At 47.4% G+C, this 23172-nt stretch overlaps 1 protein-coding gene across 1 annotated transcript; it reads right to left on the bottom strand.

The window, feature by feature from the left end:
* Positions 1-1690: 1690 nt before the first annotated feature.
* Positions 1691-22709, bottom strand: LOC116823718 (serine protease 55). The gene is made up of 5 exons (XM_032778481.2): positions 22691-22709; positions 19692-19881; positions 17305-17555; positions 12184-12326; positions 1691-2005 (listed from the first exon to the last, which is right to left on the bottom strand). Exons 1-5 carry the CDS (start codon positions 22707-22709, stop codon positions 1691-1693), a joined length of 918 nt encoding a protein of 305 aa, XP_032634372.2.
* Between the last annotated feature and the right edge of the window lie 463 nt (positions 22710-23172).

Below are 23172 nucleotides of genomic sequence, written 5' to 3'. Positions count from 1 at the left end.
AGAGTAATGTATTCCCCTTGTTTTTAGCTTCTATTAGTCTTTTTATAGAGTGTTACAAGGCCCTTGTGAATCCATTAGCCAGTCAGCCATGTGAAATTAATGTAGAGCAATTTTCATAAGCGTTACTCAGTACTACTAATAATTAGGCATTATTTTCCCTGCAGATGACACAGAAAATAAAGTCTGACTCTTATGCCAAGATGGGTTTGCATTAGCTTAAGGTGGATGAATTAATTCTCATTTACAAGGCTGCTCTGCTAGCTGGCCAGAAAGCGCCCAGGTAATTAAAACCAATTTGCTTCCCACAATCCTATTGCAGAGTTTTATCATTGCTGTAAGTCCTTGGGCTTTTACAGTGCTGCAGAGGGTGGGCTATTGAATAGCCATTACTGCATGACTAAGCATTCTCTTCCAAGATAACTCAAGAGAATCTAAGAAAGGTCTCAAAATTGAAAGGACCAGAAATCATTTTGCAACATGCCTCTTTGAGAGGTAAGGGATAGATTGTGTGAGGCTTTGGAATACCTCCTGTCACGTGTTGATGTAACCCACACACCTCCAGGGTGTAGTGTTCTGTCCCATCTAGTGCCACTGCGACAGGAGAGTGAGTGAGATCATGCAGTAGAGACTCATGCACTAAGTGATAGAGGTCCTAGGTTCAATCCTATCCCACAATGACTGGGGTCTGTTGGTGTTACACTGAGCACCTTCAATTCTGATTTGTTTTACTGGGAATTTAGAACATGCAAATATGCTTAGGAGAGATCCCTTAATATAAATAAAATGCTATTCACTTTTGCCTTCCTTTGTATGATGTTTATCTGCAGTAGATTATTCAGCCACTAGATGTCTTCCTGCATTGCACCGAATTCCCAATAGGGTGTAATCTCTGGTAAACAAAGGAGACAAAACTGGAATTCAAGCTTTGTTGGTTGAGCTCTTTCTTTGAACCGGTGGTTAGTAACTGTATTTTTTAAAAATACCTCCTGTTTAAATTACCATAATGGATGCCTTAGTTAGACGGTGACTAATGGGCAAATCGCAGAAAGTTCTCTGCTACCTTAAATTTTTCAACAGCACCTTGTACCAACTAAACCCAACATTCGAAAGCAATGAAGGTGAGATTCTGACTGGTTAGTCATAGGCCAAATTTCAAAGCATCTTCAGCTGCTGCAATTGAAAGTCTATTTACCAGCAACTTTTCCTGCAATGATAACTAAGATATCACTGTATTTCCTAGTAATATACTTAGACTAGGAAATAACTGCTTGCTCTGATGCAACTGTTTGGGAAGTGCTGACTTTTGAAATGGTCAGGACTTTTGTTTTCCAGATTTTCTGTGTTTATTGATCTAGTCTCTGTCTGTCTCTCTATTGTATCTCTAATCTATCACCCATCACATTGGCATAAGCTCATATCATTAACATGGAGCTTAACTGGATGATCCCACAAAAGAGCATATTGGTAACTGGTAATTCCTAGCTCCTCCACACACTCCCCGTCTGACATTAAGCAAGTAACTCAGCCTCCTGATGCCTCAGTTCCCCACCAGGGATGTTGTGAGGATAAATCCATTAAAGATTGTGAGGCGCTTTGAGAGCTACTGATGACAAGTCTCTATAAGAGACAGGTATTATTATGAAGATTTCTATAAGGAAGAGGAGAGTTGGGATGATGAAATTGATTTTTATTATGATTTGAAAATCATCACTAGCAAAATAGTAAAATAGAGAAACAAAAGGACCGAAGAAGCAGGAAGTGAAGGCTGCTTCCAAGCGCTGGAGCGAAGCCGCTTGGAAATCATGATGTTATCCAGTCCTTCGGGGATGAAAGGTTTCCCTTCCCTGGCCGTCTCTGCCTGGATCCACTCCAAGTAGTTGAAAATGAAGGTGTACATGCCGGGATGCTGTTTTTCCTCGCAGCCTTCTGCCCAGCTGACTATGCCAAGTGCAAACCACTTCATGACATCTCCATAGGTGCAAACCAAAGGTCCCCCACCGTCTCCCTAGGGGTTACAAAGAGAGCACAATGGGATGATGAACAGCATCTTTTACAGCAGCTGGATCCCAGAGTTAAGCCAGAGGTGGACCTGACTTGGGAAAATCAAATACTGAGCCCTTCTGAGGATGAAAATTACACAGAGCAGGCTCAGCTTTGTGAGATCCCTTGGAGCAATTCAGCAGGGAAGGTGCTTTCTCAGTGTAAGACCAGGATGCCGGTCAAGGATCATGGGCAGCAGGAATTCAAGCTACCCCCATACCACCCCATCAATGTGCTTTAACCTTAAAAGACAACCTCTATGAGAGAGAGAGAGAGAGGATAGCTCAGTGTATGGGAGAGACCATTCAATGCTTGGCCCTTCCAGAGGCAGATTAAGGTTTCATGGGGCTCTGGACCAGAGCAAGTGGGGGACCCCTCCCCACCCTGTCTGCCTGCAGCCCTGCCCCCATTTTGCCCCTTCCACCTGTGGACCCGCCCAAGGCCCCACCCCATTCTTCTCCTTCCTCCTGAGGCCGCCACCTGTGTTCCACCCATGGTCCTGCCCCATTCCACCACCACCACCCACCACTGGTGTAATGCAACCCATTTGCTCCTTTCTGCCCCCCTCCTCACTGTGGCCCCAAGACTGAAGGACCTCTGTCTCCCCTCCCCCCAGCATGGCCCCAGGGCCACAGTGGGGAGTGAGAGCTCCCCCAGCCCTGAGGCCATGGCAGGGAGTGAGAGCTCCTACAGTCCTGGGGCCACAGCGGGGGTCTGGGCCCTGGGGCTTCTCCCACCCCACCCCACCCACGCAGCGCTCCTTCCCCTGCCCCGCCTGCCCGGCGCTTCTGCTGGGGAGCGGGTTGGGGTGCCCCTTTTTACAGGCCCTCCCAATTGTCCAGGGCCTCCGGGCACAGGCCCAGTCAGCCCATTGGCTAACCCACCATTGAAGGAGGGGGGCCAGCTAGTGGGCCGTCATGGCTGCGGGTGGTGAGGCTGAAATGCCATTAGCAAACTATGAACGATCGATCCCATCAGACCTTTCTGTAACCCAGCGAAGGGCACTGAGAGCAAGCTCCCATTTACAAAGGGAACCAGCTGATGCACACAAACCTCCACCCTGCAGTATTGACACACCGAAAAGGCAGGTGCCCGCATTCGCTAGTGTGGCCTGAAAGAGAATGATTTGTTGAGTTTCCTGATCTATAAGTAGAAATGTAGCCAGGCACCTCTGTGTAAGAGAGCGAACCACCATGCCGTACTGATCAAAAAGCACCAGGTAAGCTACAGCCTCTCCCTTGTAAATTTCAAACAACTTCATTGCAGTCTAGGTGCTTTCAAGGCGGTGCTGTAAATATTACCAGCGTCTTTCTCTCACCAGGCCCCACCATTTTACTGTCTTGTCTCCAGTAATTGATGTGGCATGTACGGACTGCAATCGGAACACGTTTCCACAGGCAGAGCCAGCTTTCCTGGGCAACGCTGTCTCTCGCTTTCATCCCCATTTGAAAAGTATCTCTGGCGATGGCATACCCAGCCTCCTCCATCTGCCGCTCCCCAGATCCGCTCCCTTGGATTCACTAATGAGCAAGGAAATGGGCTTGCTGCTCCCACCGAACTCTACAGCAGAGAACCTTTTGGCTTCAATGGATGCAGAGCTCAGGCCCAAAGGGTGTGTATAGATTTTTTTTTTCCTGGTGTCTTTTAACTGCAGGTGAAAATACTGCTAAATGTGGAGTAAATGTTGCATAAACTCATCATGAGTATTATTTATTAATATTCATATTGCAGTAGCACTTTGGTGCTTCAGTCACAGACCAGGATGTCTGGACACTGCACAAACATAGAATCCAAAGATGTGCCTTGTCCCCATTTTAACCATATAGTTCAATGGGTTGTATTAATGTTCTCCTTGCAGTGACCTTCGACCATGCACTCTTGCTAGCCTTAGGCACAATGTCCCATTTGAACAGACCTCTTCAAAGGCCCACACTCTTTGAAATCAATGGATACATGGCTAGTACTTCAGCAGAGGCAGGATCAGGCCTCAGATGCCTTATGCGGTAGCAGTGAGGCTGCATGTAGCGCACCCTACTGCAGTATGAAAAACAAAGCTCGTAGAGTGGGTGTAATTTACGAGCTATATCGTCTCAGAGGCTGCCTGCTAACAAGGGCTTACACTTATGAAGGGTATTTTACAAGAGACCATCAGAACTGCTTGACACATCTGAGTGGGGTAGGTCCCCGTTTTATAGCTGGGAACACCGAAGCAGAGAAATGAGCTGGTTTGTACAAACTAGTGCGCTGACGGCAGCATGAGGAATAAAACCCAGGAATCCAGTATTCAGAGCCAAGGCTGCAGCTTGTCGAGTTTTCATTTTAGCCAGTCGCTATTTCCCCCTACTCCCCCAATTAACGATTGTGCACATTTGTCTCTTCCTTTGCACTGCCTAGTGTGCAGCTGGCATGCAGTCAGCGCTTAGGGAAGGAGACAGAGCTGGCTACAGTGCCTGATACATCAACTGCAGAAATAGGCACCTGAAAAGCTGCATGTGGAAAAACCTAGGCAATGCCCTGCAAACTGATCCGTTTTGCCGCATCTCCTTCCTGAGAGCCAAATCCCACCTCTAATCCCTTTCCCAGTACATGAAGCTCAAGGTACCAGATTTTCAAAGGCACCTAGACACCTAAAGATGCAGATAGGGATCTAGTAGGATTTTCAAAAGGCCTAAATGCCTACAGTTCTAAGACCCTCTACCTAAGGTGCCACAGAGCTTCTGAAAATCCCACTAGGCACCTATCTGCCTCTTTAGGTGCCTAAATCCCTTTAAACAACTGGCCCAAGGTGCACCATTCCTATGGGCGTGAGAAGGACCAAGTCCTGCTGAGCAGAACACTATCCCCAAACCAGGCTCACTGCGAAGTGACTAATTCCACATGCATTTTTGGTGACATCTCTGACCCTACCAAACCCAGCTCCGGGGGAACTTTCAGCTTCCAGCCTTCTGTGCAGTAACTTTGGTCAGCAATACACCCAGGCATTTGCTGCTGCTAATTAGTTAAAGCACCCAGTCCCAGGGCACTGAGTTAACTAAAATTAGCCTCTTTGCTTCCGTGGCTCTGCATTCCAGCTTAGGGAAGGGTAAAAACAACCCCATTAAATCAGATCTCATGCTTAATTCATGCACTCCGTGTGAATCCTCCCGTTCGAAAAGGAGATGCGGATGGCATACTGCTGGTAAATGATTTTGAGTTTTGGCAGAAACGGCCCTTAAAAATGGCATCTTACTTCTTGGAAGCATCCACCTATTATCTCCTTTGTCCAATGTCCATTGAGATCAATGGGCTTCCATGAGGCATCAAGTCACTTTCTCCCTTATTTTTATTCATGCCGTCAACACTGTAATTTATCCAAAGAAACACATTCAGACATCTTTTTAGGTGGGAGAACAACCCACCTGCTGCTAGTGGGATGAACACGCAGCCTTTGCAAGTCTCAGCTGATTTCATTTCTGTGTTGGTCTACACATTGACAAGGCCCAGCATGCGAAGCAATGACATTTACCATTGGCAGGGAGGGAGGTAAAGGCCTTTGTCAACAGATGACTGTCATCTTTATTTTGTTTCTGAATGCATCATCTTTAGGGAAAGTTGTGGGGAAGGGAAATTGAACCCGCCACACAAATGATATTTTGTAACGTGGGCAGGAAGGATTGAGCTAGTGGTTGGGGCACTAGCCTGCGGCTCATGAGATTGGAGTTCCTGGCTCAGCCACAAGCTCCCTTTGACAGACTAAATAAGTCGCTTCATCTACCATTTGCCTGAATTCCCCATCTGTCCAACGGGGCTAAGAGCACTGCTCTACTCATGGGGATGTTGTAAGAACAAAATTGCTGGAGTCCCAGCACCTAATTGCTTGAAGCCCAACACCTCTTTCATTATAATTTAAGCACTGCTCAGATGCTACAGTAATGAAAATCGTGTGAGCTCCTAGACTAGATTTCACAGAGAACATTGGAAGAAAGAGCTCATCTTTGAGTGCGTTAGGATCTAATAACGAAAAGGGCTAGGTAGCTAGATGCCAAGGCCAGAGGGATCGTTTCGATCATCTAGTCTGATGTGCCTCATATCTGACTTCCCCAAATTAATACCTGCTTGAACTAGAGCAGATCTTTCAGAACAAACCTCCAGTCTTGATTTGAAAATGTCCAGTGATGGAGAATCCACCCCAATCCTCAGTAAGTTGTTCCACTGGTTAATTACCCTCACTGTTAAAAATCTGGGCCTTATTCCCAGTCTGAATTTGTCTAGCTTCAACTTCCAGACATCGGTTCTTGTTATATCTTTGTCTGCAAGACTGAAGAGCCCTCTATTATCAGATTTCTGTTCCCCGTGTTGATAGTTGTAGACTGCGATCAAGTTGCCCCATAACCTTCTCTTAGATAAATTAAACAGATTGTGCTCCTTGAATCTTCCATGATGAGGCATGTTTTCCAATCCCTTTATCTTTCTTGTAGCTTTTCTCTGAACCTCTTCAGTTTTTCAGTAGGTATCGTTATTATTGGTGCTGGTCCCAATCTGTCATTTGCAGATTTGTTACTTAATGAATATTCCCTGTTTCACAAGACTTTCTGTTCCATTTATGTGCCAGCTCAGTTTGCCACAAGGTGTTGTGGGTCTTTGTCACTTGTGGGAGGGATTAGCACTCAGGACCACAAAGACACAAAACAGGAATGTTAGCGTTAGATCACCAAACCACTGAACTGTGTGCTTGGGTTAAGAGGGCAGATTAGACTCCACAGACTGCTCAGACCTGGGCCTTCCTGCTGAGATTGCCAACAGCTGGCCAGCTGTGATGATGCTGTTTGGTGAGTTTGCATTCATCACCAGGGTATCTGACTGCCTGGTCCTGGGGAACTGGACTGAGACCCACCACTTCACAGAGATTAGCCACGAGATGGGAACGTTTGTTATTATAATTTGTATTTCAGTAGTGAGTAGCAGCCCCTATGTGCTTGGCACTGTAGAGTCAGTCCCTGCCCCCCAAGACCATAAATCACCAACATAGGAATATTACCCCCAATTTACAGATGGCGAACTAAGGTACAGAGACATTTGCCCAGAGTCACACTTGGAGTCAAACAGTGCTGTTCTGGATTCCAATCCAATGTCTTATCCATTAGATCATTGTTCCTTCAGTTGTGATCTGAACAAGATGTAGTAAGAGGCGGCCCTGAGATACAAACCTTGGTATCAGAGGCCTGGTATGAGGCCTAAGGCCTGAACTAAAGTAATAGACAAGACTTCACTAGCATAAAGCAAAGTGAAGCTCTGAGCCAGAGGCAGGCCCTGCTCACAGAAGCTGGCAAGGAAAGGGCTGATGCTGCAAAAAGAGACACACCTAAAAGTTACTGGACACCAGATATCAGAACATTTGCATACTCGTACACTCCCTACAGATAACAAGGAACAAGCTGACCCATCCCAATGACAGGGCCAAAAGGGTAATATGATGGATAGAGCTGTTTTGTTTGAACCAACATGTACAAGGTGAGAGGCGACACCTTACTATGTAGAGGGGTTGCACCTCAATACATCAGGAGTGAAGTGTAACTTTTGTACCTGTGTATAAGTGCATCCCTGGGGCGGTGTCTTTGTCCAGCCAAGGGGCAGTGGAAAGTCCCGCCACTGACTGAGCTGAGTCCATTGTCAGGGATAACATATGTACTGGCTAGCTGTACCTTAGCGGCACCTTGGACTACGTTTGCCAGGGAGCTAGAGACTGTGTTTCTCTTCGACAATAAACCTGGCCGACATGCCTTCGTACCTTACTAGAGTCTGTGGTCATTGGGGGTTCTCTTCGGGTCTGCTGTGTCAGCTATTTTCGAAGAGCTGGGACAGCACCCAGAGGGAACACAGGCACGCAGCCTAGTGATATCAACATTGAATAGGGCAGAGCATCACACCGGTAGCATCTGACAACACAAGATTTGAACTGATGTCAAAGTAAACAGCTCTCTGTTCCATTTGCCAAAGCACTGGCTTATCCAGGTCCTCTTCTTTCCAGAAACCTTCCAAAATATAACTGGGACATTTCCCAACTCTTCACTGAGGGATAAATCCATCAACAGTTATCAGCCAGGATGATCAGGGACACAACCCTACGCTCTGGGTGTCCCTAAGCCTCTGATTGCCAGTAAGCAGAGACTGGACGACAGGGGATGAATCACTCAACAATTTCTTTGTTCTGGTCATTCCTTCTGAAGCACCTGGCACTGTCCACTGTTGGAAGACAGGATACCAGGCTAGATGGACCATTGGTCACACCCAGCATGGCTGTTCTTATGTTATTGTGCACACTAAATAAGCAAGGAGTTTAGCAAGCATTTTCCTTGTGAGTTAAACCCCTTAATGACTTTAATTGTTGTTAATGCCTTTCATAGAATCATAGAAGATTAGGGTTGGAAGAGACCTCAGGAGGTCATCTAGTCCAAGCCCCTGCTCAAAGCAGGACGAACCCCAACTAAATCATCCCAGCCAGGGCATTATCAAGCCGGGCCATAAAAACCTCTAAGGATGGAGATTCTACCACCTCCATAGGTAACCCATTCCAGTGCCTCACCGCCCTCCTAGTGAAATAGTGTTTCTTAATATCCAACCTAGACCTCCCCCACTGCAACTTGAGACCATGGCTCCTTGTTCTGTCATCTGCCACCACTGAGAACAGCCAAGCTCCATCCTCTTTGGAACCCCCCTTCAGGCAATTGAAGGCTGCTATCAAATCCCCCCTCACTCTTCTCTTCTGCAGACTAAACAAGTCCAGTTCCCTCAGCCTCTCCTCGTAAGTCATGTGTCCCAGCCCCCTAATCATTTTCTTTGCTTCAGAATCTAACAAAGGAAGCTTAAGAAAACAGGGAACTAAACCCTAATTCAAGGGTCATGGAAGAAAAATAGCACACACGAACCACACAGGAAATCTGTACAGCCTGTTCTGAAGTGTATGTGTACCTTGATCATCTGTGAATGCTAGTATTTACGGCTAAATAGAGCCAGTCAATTACAGTTTCTATTAGCATTCATTCAAAGCCATTCTATAGAAGTCTGAAGAACCCTTAAGTAGCTGGTGTTCAATAAATTTGTTTAATTGAATTGATTTTTTTAATGGTAAAAATAGTTGAGACATTCACTACTGAGTCTTCCTTGGAATATTATAGAGACACCATCCATAACCCACAAAATAATTGTGCTTCTGTCACTGCATAACAGATGAGATTCTCTATAGTTTGCCCCAACAAAGCCTGTTACAGTTGCGTACACTTTCTAGCAGTCAGTAGTGTAAAGCTTTTGTATTAGCATTCGCGGAGGTCCCCTCCTTAAAACGTCCACATTCATGACAGTGATCACGAATAACAAATTGGCCTGTGATGTGTAAGTACCTTTATGTTGTAACACAAGATGGAGAGCCAGGGGGTACACACTTGGGATTATCCATCCAGGAGGGTGCAGGGGCATACCATATTGTGAGGAGGCACATTTCCTGTGCTACGCGTATGCGGCTATGTTATCTCAGCAGTTAGTATATCCAGACCTGAAGATCCCCAATGTGTGGAGGTGTTTGGCTCCAGGATTTTGGGTCCAGCTCATCTCTAAATGTGACAGATTAGAGGGCTTCCCTATCGTGCACCTGGACAGCCCCCAAAACCCTTTCATGACAATGAGAATGAGTCCATGAGATACCATCCTTTCCCCTCCTCCCTGCTCTAAGTTTACGAGGCCCCATCCATACCGGGGCTCAAAGAACAGAACAAAGTTTAAACACAAATTCCAGATTAATGAATTCCTAGACCTGTTTGGACAGGGGCCAATCCATGTTCCTGCAGCGCTGCTGTCTGCGTCCTACTTTAGGTTGCTTCTACAGCGGAGCAGAGAAAGGCAATTCCATTTAGCAGAAGATTTCAATAGTTCAAAATTTTCTGTTAAAGAGAATGGAGTCTTGGCTCTGGGGCACTCTGCCTGGTGGGCTGCCCTGGAACCAGGGACCCTAGAAACCCAAGGTGCAGAGAAGCCAGGAGTCTAGGGGCTGCGGTTCCCAGAGATTCCAAGCTCTCATCTCCCCATTAGTTTACCAGCCAGGCAGGCCGGTTGGCAGGAAACCAGGCAGGAACTTCATCGAAACCGAACCATCTCTGCAAAACATTTCGGTTTGGACGAATTGGCAAATTCCAATTTAAAAGCATTTCATCGGATTTTTTGCCACCAGCTCTAGGGTTTTCCCACAGTTTCAAGCTACAGCCCATTTCTGCCTGGCCGAGCCACACGAGTAAACCTGCCTACCTTGCGCTGAAGATGGGCAGTAGCTGGAACATCGGGCTCAAGTTAAACTCGAGACTCCCAGCATTTCACACACATGAGTCAGGGCATGGAGAATGTTGTCTTGCACACAGGCACTTTCTGTTCAGTACACATTACTTCCTCATTTCTCACTATACTCGAGCACATTATAGATCAAAATAAAGACCTAGTCAACTTTTTGGCTACATGAGATTCATTATGCTGGTACAGATAGTGTAGCTGTTGCAATAGCATAAATCAAATGCACAACTTATGGCAAGGATAGACAAGGGCATTATTTAATGATATTAATGTTACCCCTTGGCAGTTTTCTTTTTAAAAATTTGAAGGGAATTTCACGTCGGTGAAAGCTGACAGATTAACAGCTCTGGAGACTGCAGTTCTCCATCTCTCCAAAGAACGATTCCTCAAAGCAAAGCTGACCCATGCGACCCTTTCAATGTGACTCAACCCTGAACTGGAAGCATTGCTTCTACGGATGGCAGAGTTGTCCAGTCTCCATGGCTCTTTCAGTCTTGATACCTCAGACTAGGAGAGCCATCAAGAGGGCGGGGGAGGCTGTCTAATTGTTGCCTCTTGTGCTGGTGTATTTGTGGTGTCAAAGCCTTGTGCACTCAGAGCTGGACTGACCTTCCTATTAGGAAGGTTGCTGATATTCAGCCTGAACTCTCCTTTACTGAATTTCTTCCCATTTCTTCTGCTCTACCACTCCCAGACAAACCTAGCCAATCTCCACCCCTTGGTGTTTACACCCTTCTGGGATTTATACACACTTATGTCTTCTGCAGCATTGACCATAGGAGAGGGAGAGGTGCTCTCCATTTGTTACCCGTGGTGCAGAAGCCAATTCTCCCCTCACGCCGCATACGCTGTCTTTCTGTATCACAGTAAGAGACGGTCATGTCCTGTCTATGGAAATTGGACTGAGGCCTGGTCTCCACTGCCAAGTTTAGACCTGCTCAGAGGGTGGAAACCAACAAGAAGAAAAAAACACCATCCCTTGGCTGACATAGCTACATGACCAACGCTCCCAGTGTAGATGCAGCTATGCCAACCCAAGAGTACTTTTGTCAGCATAGCTAACGTTGTTCAGGCAGGTTGCATAGATATGGCAGGAGGAAAACTCCTTCTGTCAGCATTTGTTGCACCTACATTAGGGGCTCTGCTGGCATATAAATATACCAGCATACTAACAGGGCCTGAGACCACCACGTTCCTTGTCACATCAGCCACCAACCAGCCAGCGGATAGTAACAACTCTAGGCCTGTACCTGCTTTTGGTTTGAACTGGCTGCTTTGATACAACCGGCTCCGTCTCACATTCCCAGTCCCCGGAGCCATCCAAGCTACTCCTCCCTATGTAAAATATAGTTCTGGGAAGGGGCAGTCTGAGATCATCTCATTTTTTCCTCCTTTTGGTTGCCCATGCCCCTTCCAACACCCTGCATCAAGTCCACCTGTCTTTTTAGCTGAGGAAGGTGAAAACCGCTCCATGAGTTCTGCTCCTGGAGTGACAGATGAGGAATTGTTTAAGAGCAATGCAAGGTGCAGTGTCCTCCCTGGAACTGAGCGGGCTGTTTCTGCAGCACTGCGAACACCTGTTAACCCAAGGAGCCCTGCACCCTGGCTGTCCTGTTCAATATCCATTTTTAACAAGGCACCAAGATATTCTGCCAGTTCCTCGGCTGCACTCTTTGGAGTTTCATGCCCTGAACACATGCAGTGAAACATTAGCAACCCCAGGGGGCTGCGGAAGGGATCAATGTTCATTACCATAGCAAATCACTTTCCGCTGTGATTTCTTTCTGCTGACGTCTGCAGTGTGGTTCTGCAGGCACCTGTTTACTTTACCTGGCAGGCATCCTTCCCTCCTTCTGCGGAGCCCGCGCACAGCATGTTCTCCGTTAGCTCCGGGAGCCACTCAGAGCACTGCTTCTTGCTGATCAGCTTAATCTCCATTTTCCTTAGCCTCTTGGTTAATTTCATCTTGTCCCCTAGCAGAGAAAGAGAGGCGAGAGCAAGAGTGTGTGGATAGGGGTTAGGGGTGGTTAAGGAACAATCTAAAACCATACTATTCAAATATCTGGAGTCAGATCACAGCAAGGGCCTATCAACCCTCCTGCTATACTGTGGGTCTCCAAGCACAGCCCCACAGAGGAGGGTACAGAAGCAACCACTGCAGCAGTCCCTGGAGGTGTTGAGCACCCAGATGAGCAGCCCCTTCTATGCCCTTTAATAGGCTGCAGCGTGTGGGAGGGTTATCTGGTTGGCACTGCTCTGAAGAGGAAGTAAGGGCTGTAAGTATCAATTAGACAAATAAAGGTAACGCAGGGAGCAGAACGGGCACTAGGGGTAAATGAGTGCGTAGCAAATCTCCATCCACGTAGAACAGGGCTGGGCAAACTACGGCCCAGAGGCCACATCCGGCCCTCAAGCTCCCGCCAGGAAGCAGCATCTAGGGCTTGCCCTGCTCTGGCGCTTCAGCTGGGGAGCAGGGTCGGGGTTTTGCCCCACTCTTCACGGCTCCCAGAAGCAGCGCATGTCCCCACTCCAGCTCCTATGCGTAGGGGCAGCCAGAGGGCTCAGGATGCTGCCCCTGTCCCAAGCGCTGCCCCTGCGGTTCCCTTTGGCTGGGAACCACTGCTAATGGGAGCTGCAGGAGCGGTCCCTGTGGACAGGGCAGCGCTCAGAGCTGCCTGGCCGCACCTCTGCGTACGAACCAGAGGGGAGACATGCGGCTGTTTCTGGGAGCTGCTTGAAGTAAGTGTCACCCGGAGCTTTCCCCCCTGATCCCCTCCTATGCCCCAATCCCCTGCCCCAGCCTTGATCCCCTCCCACCCTCCGAACCCCTTGGTCCTAGCCCAGAGCACCCGCCTGCACCTCCAACTCCTCATCCCTATCCCAGCACCCCCTGCCATGCACCCATCCCACAAGAATGGTAATGATCAGTGAGCTATTCATTTTCAATGGATACCTCACAAGGCCTATTGCGTACAAAGATTGTTACAATTGTGTGTAGGGTGTGAACACAGGGGTGCGTCGAGTGAAATTCACTCGTGTAGGGGGGAATCACAAGCCTTAAGGCGCGCAGGTGTGAATTTCACCCTTTCATTATAAAACAGGGAGGAGAGCAGAGCAAGCTTCCCCAAGCCACCCTTTCAAAGTTTCCCAGCCCTGAGGGTCTCTGGGGAGATGGCATTTCACTCTCTGTTGTCCATTCAGTCCAGGGATTCTTGGGTGAAACCACAAATCAATGGCACTTGTGCTTTGCCTTCTTAGTGCTGTAGCTAATTTAAAATTCTGCTTGTCTTTTTTCTTAGGAACACCAGTTTTTCCTGTTTTTGCTGGAGAACATCTTGGAGGACCATTGACCAGGAACAGGAGATTTCTCAGCACTTGGTGAAAAGTTAGAAATGCGGAACCTTTCACAAAGATCCTTTCTTGTGCTTTATCTTCTTCTTTAGTTATCTTTAGTGCCTTGGAGCCCCGGTCATGGGCTGGGACCGCATTGTGCCAGGCACTGTCCAAAAACAGAACAAATGGTCCGTCCCAAGGAGCTTCCGGGCTAAGTATAAGAGACAGCAGATTGCATTGCACTTGAGTTAAACAGGGATGAAGGATAAACAAACAAAAATCCATCCTCTTCTACAAAGACGTTTGAGGCCAAGCTTTTATGAGTGCTCCTTGTTATCAACTCTAAGGCTAGTTGAAAAGAGCAGGAGTAAGCGCATGATCCTGTGGCAGGGTCTGCTGAGGCTGTCTAGATGTTGGCAGGGAGGGAGTTGAACTTCTGCTTGGGATCTGAAGGAAAACCACAACTGCCCTTTTCTGAGACTAGGGATCTCCAGAGTAACAGGCCAGGGCCTGCTATGGTAATGATGCAACCCTAGAAAAGTCGGGTGATGGCTGGGTAGAATCCTGTGGCTGGCTGTGAACTGGCCATTGGGAAATTCTGGTGTGGTAAGCAGTAGACTCCATTTTGAGGCCTGGCTGAAACAAGCCACAGTTCAACTCTGGACTTTGGCTGAGGAAAGCCTCTTTTGGTCCTTAAAGGGCCAGCACCCTCTTTTCTTCTTTGTGATGTTCTGCAATGAATTGCACTTGACTGGTCCCCAGCTCAGCATCTAGAGACTATTGTTGGACTCACCACGGGGCTGAGTGGCAGGTCACAAAATCACAAAATAGCAAAGTAAATTGAATGGTCAATATGTTCTCTGAACAAGAGACGATCAAGGTCTAGACATCAGCCCCGCTTGTCCTTTGGCGCCTTCGAGGCATCTCCAAGACCCTGAAGCAGTCATCACCTTTTTCTCTTACTAAGTGGCAAATAGACTTGAAATCCATGTTAGCAAACTGTTAGAATCTATGTTAGAAAACTTCCTATTCAAAAAGAAACCAGAAAGTGTTTGCATGCACCAAATTCCCATGGAGCCGTGAAACGGCCTGAAATATTCATGGCTACAAGAAAAGTACATTCCTTTAACCCTCGTTCTCCTTCAGAACCCATCAGGAGCAAAGGAAGAAAAAGGTCCTTTGAAGATGCCACAGTAGGAGGCCTGTCAACTGTAAGTGACTCACCCAGGGCAGGAGACATGTGCTCCTCCAAATTAGCTCTTCCCAAGTGCATGCTGGGAGATCTCATAAGTACCTGGTTAAAGTTAAAGCTGGGCCAAAAATTGGCCCCCAGGCTGTGAATTCCTCCTCCCCTCCCCGCCCAACACATGAACTCAGTGTTGCCAAGGGGCAGCGTGTAGCCCTGAATTTGACCCCGCAGATGTTTGTGCCTCTGCAGAGGAGTCTGTATGATGGAAGGGTCTCATTCAGCTCTCAGTGATGTTGGGGTAAATTCGAGCTGAAGTCAATGGAGTGACACCAGCATCAAACCGGTCTGAGGAATTTTGCTGGGGAAGGTAGGCAGGGATCATCACTACACTGTGGCCATTAGCTGCAATGTGGCTACAAGGCTCCCCAGTGAATGCATCCCCACCCCTACTCCTGTGCCACCTCCCAGTGCAGGGGGCTGTTTGTGGGACAGGCTGGAGGTGGAGTGGAGGTGGGGTGAGGATGGAGAGTGCCCCTTGCTGACCCCCTGCTGCTGAAAGCCTCAGAGAGGCTATAGCAGAGGGATGCACAATTGAGGGCACCCCTAGAGCTGCCGTAGTTTGAACTGGAGGTGATCCAACTCCACAGTCCCTGAACAGAGGAGATCACCCCCCTTGAGTCCCAGTGCAGTGAGGAACCTGGGTCTCTTTAGATACTAACATGGCCCTCATCACAATAGTGCAAGTGCTTCTTCCAAGACAAACCTTGCCTCCCTGTGGGTGAGCGGTTTGATGCCAGTCTTGTGTCCTCCTTGGGGCCAAAATAGCTCCTGGCATAATTTCAGCTTCCAACGGACTCTCCAAAGTTACATCGGCCTCCCTAGGCTGATCTATAGGTGGCAGTACCACTGAACCACCCAAAGTGCTGAGCACTAGGGGTTGTCCCCAGCAAGCTTCTTACACTGGTGAGTTCAAGGGAGAGCCTCCTAAGGCAATGTAACTTCACCTTCTTCATGGACCCCAGTGTGAGCTCAGAGTCTGTATGGGAGCTCAGCTAACTCGGCATTTTGCCAGCCAGGCTGTCCGGAGGCTGACTACCACCTCATGAGGAGAAATGAGACTGAAAACACTGCCCCCCTCTTGCCATTTTGCAAGGCAGCTGATTAAAGACTTGCTGCTGAAGAAACATGCTGACACAAGAAAAAAACATCGAGGAAGCCCCTATGCCCCAAAACAACAAGTGAATAACCCACAGAGGAGTCATCCCCTCCATTTACTATGTTCTGGGAACCAACTCCCAGAAAACCCCCATACGTGCCCAACATTCGTCTGCTCTCATGCTTGGCCTTTCTGCTTCTACGCTGCTTTACCACAGAGGCAGCAAAGTAAAATAGGATAATATGGTTTATGGGGGCAAAAGGGATAGCAAGAAAAACACAACCCCTCTACTACATAAAGAGGGAGTTCGGAGAGAAGACTTGGCCGAGACAATAAGCTCCAATAGAGTATATGGGGCTATTGTAATACCCTGGGTTGGTACCATCCTACCCAAATGGTCTCCTTTCTTGAGTAAGCCTTTCAAATATTTACTCATGATCACTCATCGCTGTTTAACCAAGTAAGGAATATTGGGCCAAATTCAGTCCTGATGTAGCTTCTGTTACTTCAGTGGGATTTCACCAGAGAGTAAAGTGGGCCATTACGCAGTTTTTTCCTGTCCACCTAAATCAGTTTCTCCAGCTGAGGAGGAGCGAAGAGGCTGGAATCCACAGGAACAATCAGCCCATGAACATATTTTCACCCAGCACGGTCCTAGCTCTCAACTCCCCTTCATTACGAACCACAGCTCTCAATTTAAGCCCAGATTTACCTGCATCCCAGCCAAATTTGTTGTGTGTCTAGCTTTTGGGACTGAAAATTGAGGCTTTCATGGTCTCCAGTTGGAGCTATCTTCACAAGGTGGGAGGTGTCTTCTGTTGGAGGCAGGGAGGGGGATGCTTTTTGCACTGGAGAGCGGTGCCTCAGACTGAGGGGAGCTGCTATATGTGAAGGAACCTTGGTGTCGTAATTTGGAGAGGGGGCTGCTCTTTCTAAGGGTTAGACTGGGTGCCTAGCCGCTTTCATCTTCATCTCCGCCCTCCCACAGTCCTCCTGACACACCTACCGTGCTATCTCCAGCAATGGTGAGAGCAGCCTGCCATCACAGCCTCCCTCCGAACTCACGGGGCCTGTGGGTGCTCTCTAGGTCATGTATATTTGGTTTGGGCCTTGCCCAGCTGAGAAGAATGGCAGCTGCCGTCTGGCTGAAACCAGAGCTTCTTGCCTGGGCTACGTACACCCATCCCTCGTTTTGCTGTAGGGGGGTTATTTTAAAGTAAGTGAACGCAGACTTCACTGGCAAATATCCCCCTCCCCCCACACAGTACAGTACCTGCAACCTTGGCTTCCCAACCAGCAACCCAGCAGCCCTTCCACGTCTGAAGGTCATGAATGAAGGGCAGGCAGATGGGCATTTTGTGTTCACTGAACTCTACTGGTGAGTCGAGCAGGATCAAGGCGATGTTGTTGTCCCTGTTCATGCTATTGAAGTGCTCATGCAGAATCAGCCTGTCCAGCTTTTTCTTCTCTACTTGGTGGCTTTCCAAGTCAACTGCCCCAAACGCCACGTAAAGATCTGGTGGACTTAGTAACGAAATAGAGACAAAGCGTGAACAAGGGGAGCAAAGTCATTCTGCAAAGGTGGGCGGGGGGGACACTCTCCGTCGGACACTCTGCACATTGCAGGGTTGAGATAGCCAAAGAGGCCATGGCAACCCATCTGCATTGCTAGCACTGGCAGCATTGTGAAACCGTTTTCACAGAAAGCCGGATTCTGCCTCCCTCACTCACAGGGAGTAGCACCTTATTCCAGGAGGAGCCAGATTGATTTCCTTGGGCGTACTTGTTCGAAAATGGGCCTAGTTTTGCTCCAAATGTTTCAGGCTCTGTCACTAGATGTGTATCATCTGGCACTCATCACCATGGTATCAGAGTGCCTCACAATCTGTAATAGATTTATCCTCACAACACTTCAGTGAGGACAGGACGTGCTGTCATCCCCACCATGCAGATGGGTAAAGAAGGCACAGAGCGACTAAGGGGCAGGTCTTGTGCTCATTGACGGTGGTACAGCAGGACCAGGTATTTAGTGACTTACTCAAGGTCCCAGAGGAAGTTGTGGCAGAAAAGGGAAGTAAACCTCAATCTCCCAAGTCCAGGTTAGACCTAACCATTTGACCATCCATTTTCTTGACCTGCTGTATGAACTTAGGCCAAGAGCACCCCTCTTTTAGTGCCTCTGTTTCCCTCCTACCCTTTGTTTTGTCCATCTGGTTGGAGGTATTTCAGGGCAGGGACTATCTCTCATTATCTTTGTGCAGTGCCTAGCACATTCCTAATTTGTGTGTAGATATTTGCTCTTTTTCCACTGAAAAGGAATCATTTTTGAGTAAACACCATCATTTTGGTTTTTGTTGGTGCAAGAGCAGGGCCATGTTTGATTTCTCACCAAAGGGCAAAGACACTTCCATTGGGAAGGCGTCCTAATTTTTGTGCAAAGTTTTTGCCCAGCACCACACATCACGCACCTCATGTGGAAGCCAGGCAGGCTGCAGGAAGACAGCAGAGCTAATAGTGAAAACAGGGGGTTGGGAGTAAGGAGTTCTACAGGCAGCTCTGACACTGATTTTCTTTATGACTTTGGGCTACCTGTAAACTGAGAATGAGTTGGCTTGTAAAGTGCTTTGAGATCCTTGGATGGAAGGGACTTTACAAGCCCAAAGGGCTATTGAGGAGCACTGTTACCCCCTAACAGGGATGGGGATGGGATTTGAGGTGGGTGGAGCTAAAGTGTGCTAGCTTGTCCTAATGGCAAGAGTGTGGTAATGAAAAAAGTAGAGAGGTGCACGGGGCCACCACTCAGCCGCATCGCTGGTATTTGAGGCAAGGGTATTTGGGTTTCTCCGAATCCCACCCTGGTGATCTTTTTCTCCTCCCTGTTTGGATAAGGTGAGAAGCACCAAGAGGCCTGCCTCTTCCTCCTCCCAGGAGATAAGAGGCGGCTGGTTGACACAGACTCTTCATCCCCAGCCTCCAAAGTGGGGCTGGGAAATGTCTCCTCCCCAGACCAGATCAGAGGACGAGGGAGAGGATGGATTCTTCGCTCCCCTCCACTTCCTTTATATGGAACGTCCCTGACCCCTGAAATGGCGCCTGCTGGCTGGTGCACTCACCGCAATCTCCCTTGCTTTTGATGGAGGGAGGGGGTGTAATTTACACCATCCTATTATTATTACCTAGCTTGATACATTGCAGGAAAGAGGTGAATCTGGCCTAATAACAGTTGCCCTCTTAGAGCAGCCAGAAGAAGGCTGCTACACCCAGGGTAGCAAAGGCTTCGTGGTTGATTAAGATGAGGTCAGCGTGGTCAGAGATGTAGTCTGGTTGTGCAGTGAGACTCTTTTGCATCCCTACATCATGGAGCTGGAGTAGGGTGACCAGATGTCCCGATTTTATAAGGACAGTCCCAATTTTTGGATCTTTTTCTTATATAGGCTCCTATTACCTCTAACCCTCTGTCCCGATTTTTCACATTTGCTGTCTGGTCACCCTAAGCTGAAGGGAGGTGGGGGCTGGAGGTGTGGAAAGTTTCTATGTGGCATAAACTTATTTCCTTGTCTCTCCCTAGCTAATGTGGCTGACTCACTTTATTTAGCACTGCCTCTACTCAACAGCTGCAATGAGAAGGATTCCCTACCTCCCCCGCCCCCCAGTACTCACAGTTCATTTGTGAAACAATGTGCCGCGGATAAAATCCACCAGCTGCTTATAATCGACCCGCTGCAAAAATGCTTCTCTTTGGTCTGGATGCTCACTTGCCAGGGGAACTCACCGGACACGGCACCCTTGCCCCCTACGGTCTTTGACTCTTTCAGCATGGATGGTTTGTAAGAAGGTCTGAGCCCACATTCTAAAAAAAAAAGGCAGTGCAGAGTGTGTGTGTTTGTGTGTGTGGACACAGGTCACTTCAAATCAGTCTGCAAAACAGATACAACCATCAACAGGACCCCATTCTACGTTCACCCCACTTCTACGCTGTTGTCTCTCTCTTGGCATCAGTGGAGTTTTTCCTGACTTACATCATGTAAGAGGGCAATGAAGGCCAGGGTCTATTTTCTGCAGTGATGCACCTAACTCAGAAGGGACAGAACCACTTTGGGTCTTTAGAGATGGGCCCAAGAAACAACCCCAAAGTTACAAGCAGTAGGGGAGAGGATTTGTATCCTGGGGTTTGGTTCAGCCTTCACAAAGAGATGAGATATCTGCACATTTTAAATCCAGGTTTACATTTTGAATGCCTGCAAAGTTAAAAGGTGTTTGGATCTGAAATTCTTGGGAGTCTTAGATGTCACGTGGGCAGAATGATGAGTACAACGTTCACAGATGAACAGATTTTAAGGCCAAAGAAGGGACTGCTACGATTATCCACTCTCATCTGCATAACACTGGACATATAATTTTCACCAATGGAATCCTGCATCAAGCCTACGCTTGTGGCTGAGATAGATCATATCTCTTAGAAGTATATCCAGTCTTGATTTACAGATTCAAGTGATGGACACTCCACCACTCCCTCTGCAAGTTGCTCCGATGGTTAATTACTCTCACTTAAAAAAGTGCACCTTTATTTCCAGTCAGATCTTGCATAGCTTCAGCTTTCGTCCATTGGACCATTCTCCTTTGTTTGGGACCTATCAGCTCCCCCCCCCGCCCCGGACTTACAAACCCTGATTAAATCTCCTCAGTCTAATCTTTGATAAACAAAATAGACTGAGTTTATTTAGTGTATCACTGTAACGCAGGATTTCCAGAACTTGACTCGTTCTAGTAGTTTTTTTCCCTGAACTCTTTTCAATTTATCAACTACATTTTTTAAAGTATAGACATCAGAAATTGACACGATATTCCAGAAGTGGTCTCACTAATGCTGTAGACAGTGATAATAACACCTCCCTATTTCTGCTTGATATTCCCCTGCAATTACATCACAAGATTTGCATTTGCTCTCTTCCTCGCTGCTTCATAGTAGGAGCTCATGTTCCGCTGACTATATACCATGATCCCTAAATCCTCTTCTGAGTCACTAGCTTCCAGAATACATTCCTCCATCCTGTGTGACCGAAAGCCTTGGTTCCTATACGTATTACCTAGCATTTAGCTATATTAAAACACATTGTTCCAGCTAGCCCAGTTGTCATGAAAATGAAGATGCATGTGAAATCTTTGAGTTTAAGAAGCAAGCAGCAAATATAATTAATAAGACTATAACTGCTTTGGGGCAGGGGCTGTCTACATTCTATATTTGTACAGCACCTGGCACATTGGGCTCCTGGGTTCATGGCCAGCACTCTGCAATGCTAACAAAATACAAATAATAATAGACAGATGTAGCCAGGAATAAAAAGCTATTTAAGATATATTTAAGATATAGAGCCTACAGACCTCAGGCTTGTAAAGTATTGAACATAGTCAAATTAGGCCTCAGGATAAATTAACTATATTATAAAGATAAACTAGCATAAATAAGTGAGTAATAAACTTGCTGAGCTTGTGTAGATGTTTGTGATATGCTGCTGTTTTGAAAATAACTGCTGAGTTTGGATCGCAATGGCTGCAGGAGATCAGCAGACAATACAAGATGACGGTTGGTAGGGGGAATGAAATGTTAGAGACTTAGGTAACCGCCCGTTACTATAGTGATCATAAGGAGATGTAAATGTTAACGAGCTTAAGGCGAACTACCAAGTTTGACTATGAAAAATGGGGCACTGAAAAGCAGTGGGATGTGGAGGTTCAAATAAGCAAAGGGAATTAAAAACCTTCCTGAATACGTATGAACCCCAGTGGGTGTCAGCTAGGGTGGCCAAATGTCCCAATTTTATAGGCACAGTCCCAATATTTGGGGCTTTTTTTCTTTATATAGGCACCTATTACCCCCTACCCCCATCCCGATTTTTCACACTTTCTACCTGATCACCCTAGTGTAAGCTTAACTCGTTATAAAAGTTGTGTCCCAGCCTGCATGCCTTGGTGATGCTGATGATGGTGAGGCTGATGGTGGGGCTAATGCTCCAGGTTTTTCCGCAAGCCATGGTGTGATTAATGCCAATATTATGCATTCTGTATTGGGCTCTCTCTCCTTTACCAGACTGCAGTGCATGTATTGATGTTCGGCTGGCTAAGAAAAGTAAGAAAACAGCACGGTGTTGTCCTAGTTGTGCCCAGGGGGTCCCCCTTCTGCTAATAACCTGTCTACTGCAATCATTCTTGGGGCTGAAGGTTCACACATTAACCTAGATGTAAACCCTCACCTGGAGGTGGGTAATTGGTTAAAGTAACTCACAACTCTAGACAAGATTACATAGAGTTTAAAAAACACCCTGAACTTCCCCTGCCCCCAAAAGTCAGTTGTCTTCAAATGCTATAAAGTCAGACTTTGGACCCAGTGGTCTTTACTTCGCTGTCTCATTGTGCCTATGAAAATTGCTCAGTTATTGCCCATATTAAGGTTGTGAACACAGAGGTCCTAGACTGTGCACAAGCAGCTGAAATGCTGTTTCTGGGTAAGCCTGGAGAATGGCGCTACCGAATTGACAGCCTACAAGGCAGTGCCTAATTCTCCGCTCACTCATGCTGGTGCAAAGCACAGGGAGTTATAACACGAGCGCAGAACCAGATCTCCCACTGAGGACAGTGCTCGGGGTTTATAATCCACCTACCTGCATGTGTGCTTCTCATTAACGTAGTTAGAAGCCAGAGGGTAAGGAACAGCATTTTAATCCCATTCTAACTTGATGCTCCTTGTTCATGTTCGAAGAGGTGAGGCTGTGGCAGATACCAAGGGGCAACCTCCCCACACCATAGTCTAGCCAAAGGCAACAATTTCCTCTGCCTAGAGGTGAGCACAATATTCACCATCTGCATGTGACCTCACAGAATCTATTCACTGGAGGTGACATCACAATGGGATGCTATGCCTGTGAAGGGGGAATCGAAGGAGTTTTCAGCAGGATCGGGGCAGCTGTAGGGTTGGCAACCAGGTGGCAAACTTCGTGAAGTCTCATAGTTGGTTCAGGCATGGAACAGCTTGGAAATTCACTTCTGGATCCTGATCTTAGTTCGAGCTAGCTCTTGGTGTGTTTGACTCCTCTGCTCTGGTTCAAGTCCATCTCTAGTAATGGGTGCTGTAGCTTTTCCTCAT

The sequence above is a fragment of the Chelonoidis abingdonii genome, chromosome 3, assembly GCF_003597395.2.
Source record: "Chelonoidis abingdonii isolate Lonesome George chromosome 3, CheloAbing_2.0, whole genome shotgun sequence".
NCBI classification, from domain to species: domain Eukaryota; kingdom Metazoa; phylum Chordata; order Testudines; family Testudinidae; genus Chelonoidis; species Chelonoidis abingdonii.
This window is presented reverse-complemented; position numbering and strand designations above follow the sequence as displayed.

Bases quoted from the DNA above. Each gene is read 5' to 3' on its own strand.
- LOC116823718 (XM_032778481.2), bottom strand. The intron at 17,556-19,691 runs GTGAGTACTGGG...TTCGTTACTAAG, and splicing joins CATTGTTTCACAAATGAACT to TCCACCAGATCTTTACGTGG. The intron at 12,327-17,304 runs GTACTGTACTGT...TTTCTCTGCTAG, and splicing joins TTGGGAAGCCAAGGTTGCAG to GGGACAAGATGAAATTAACC.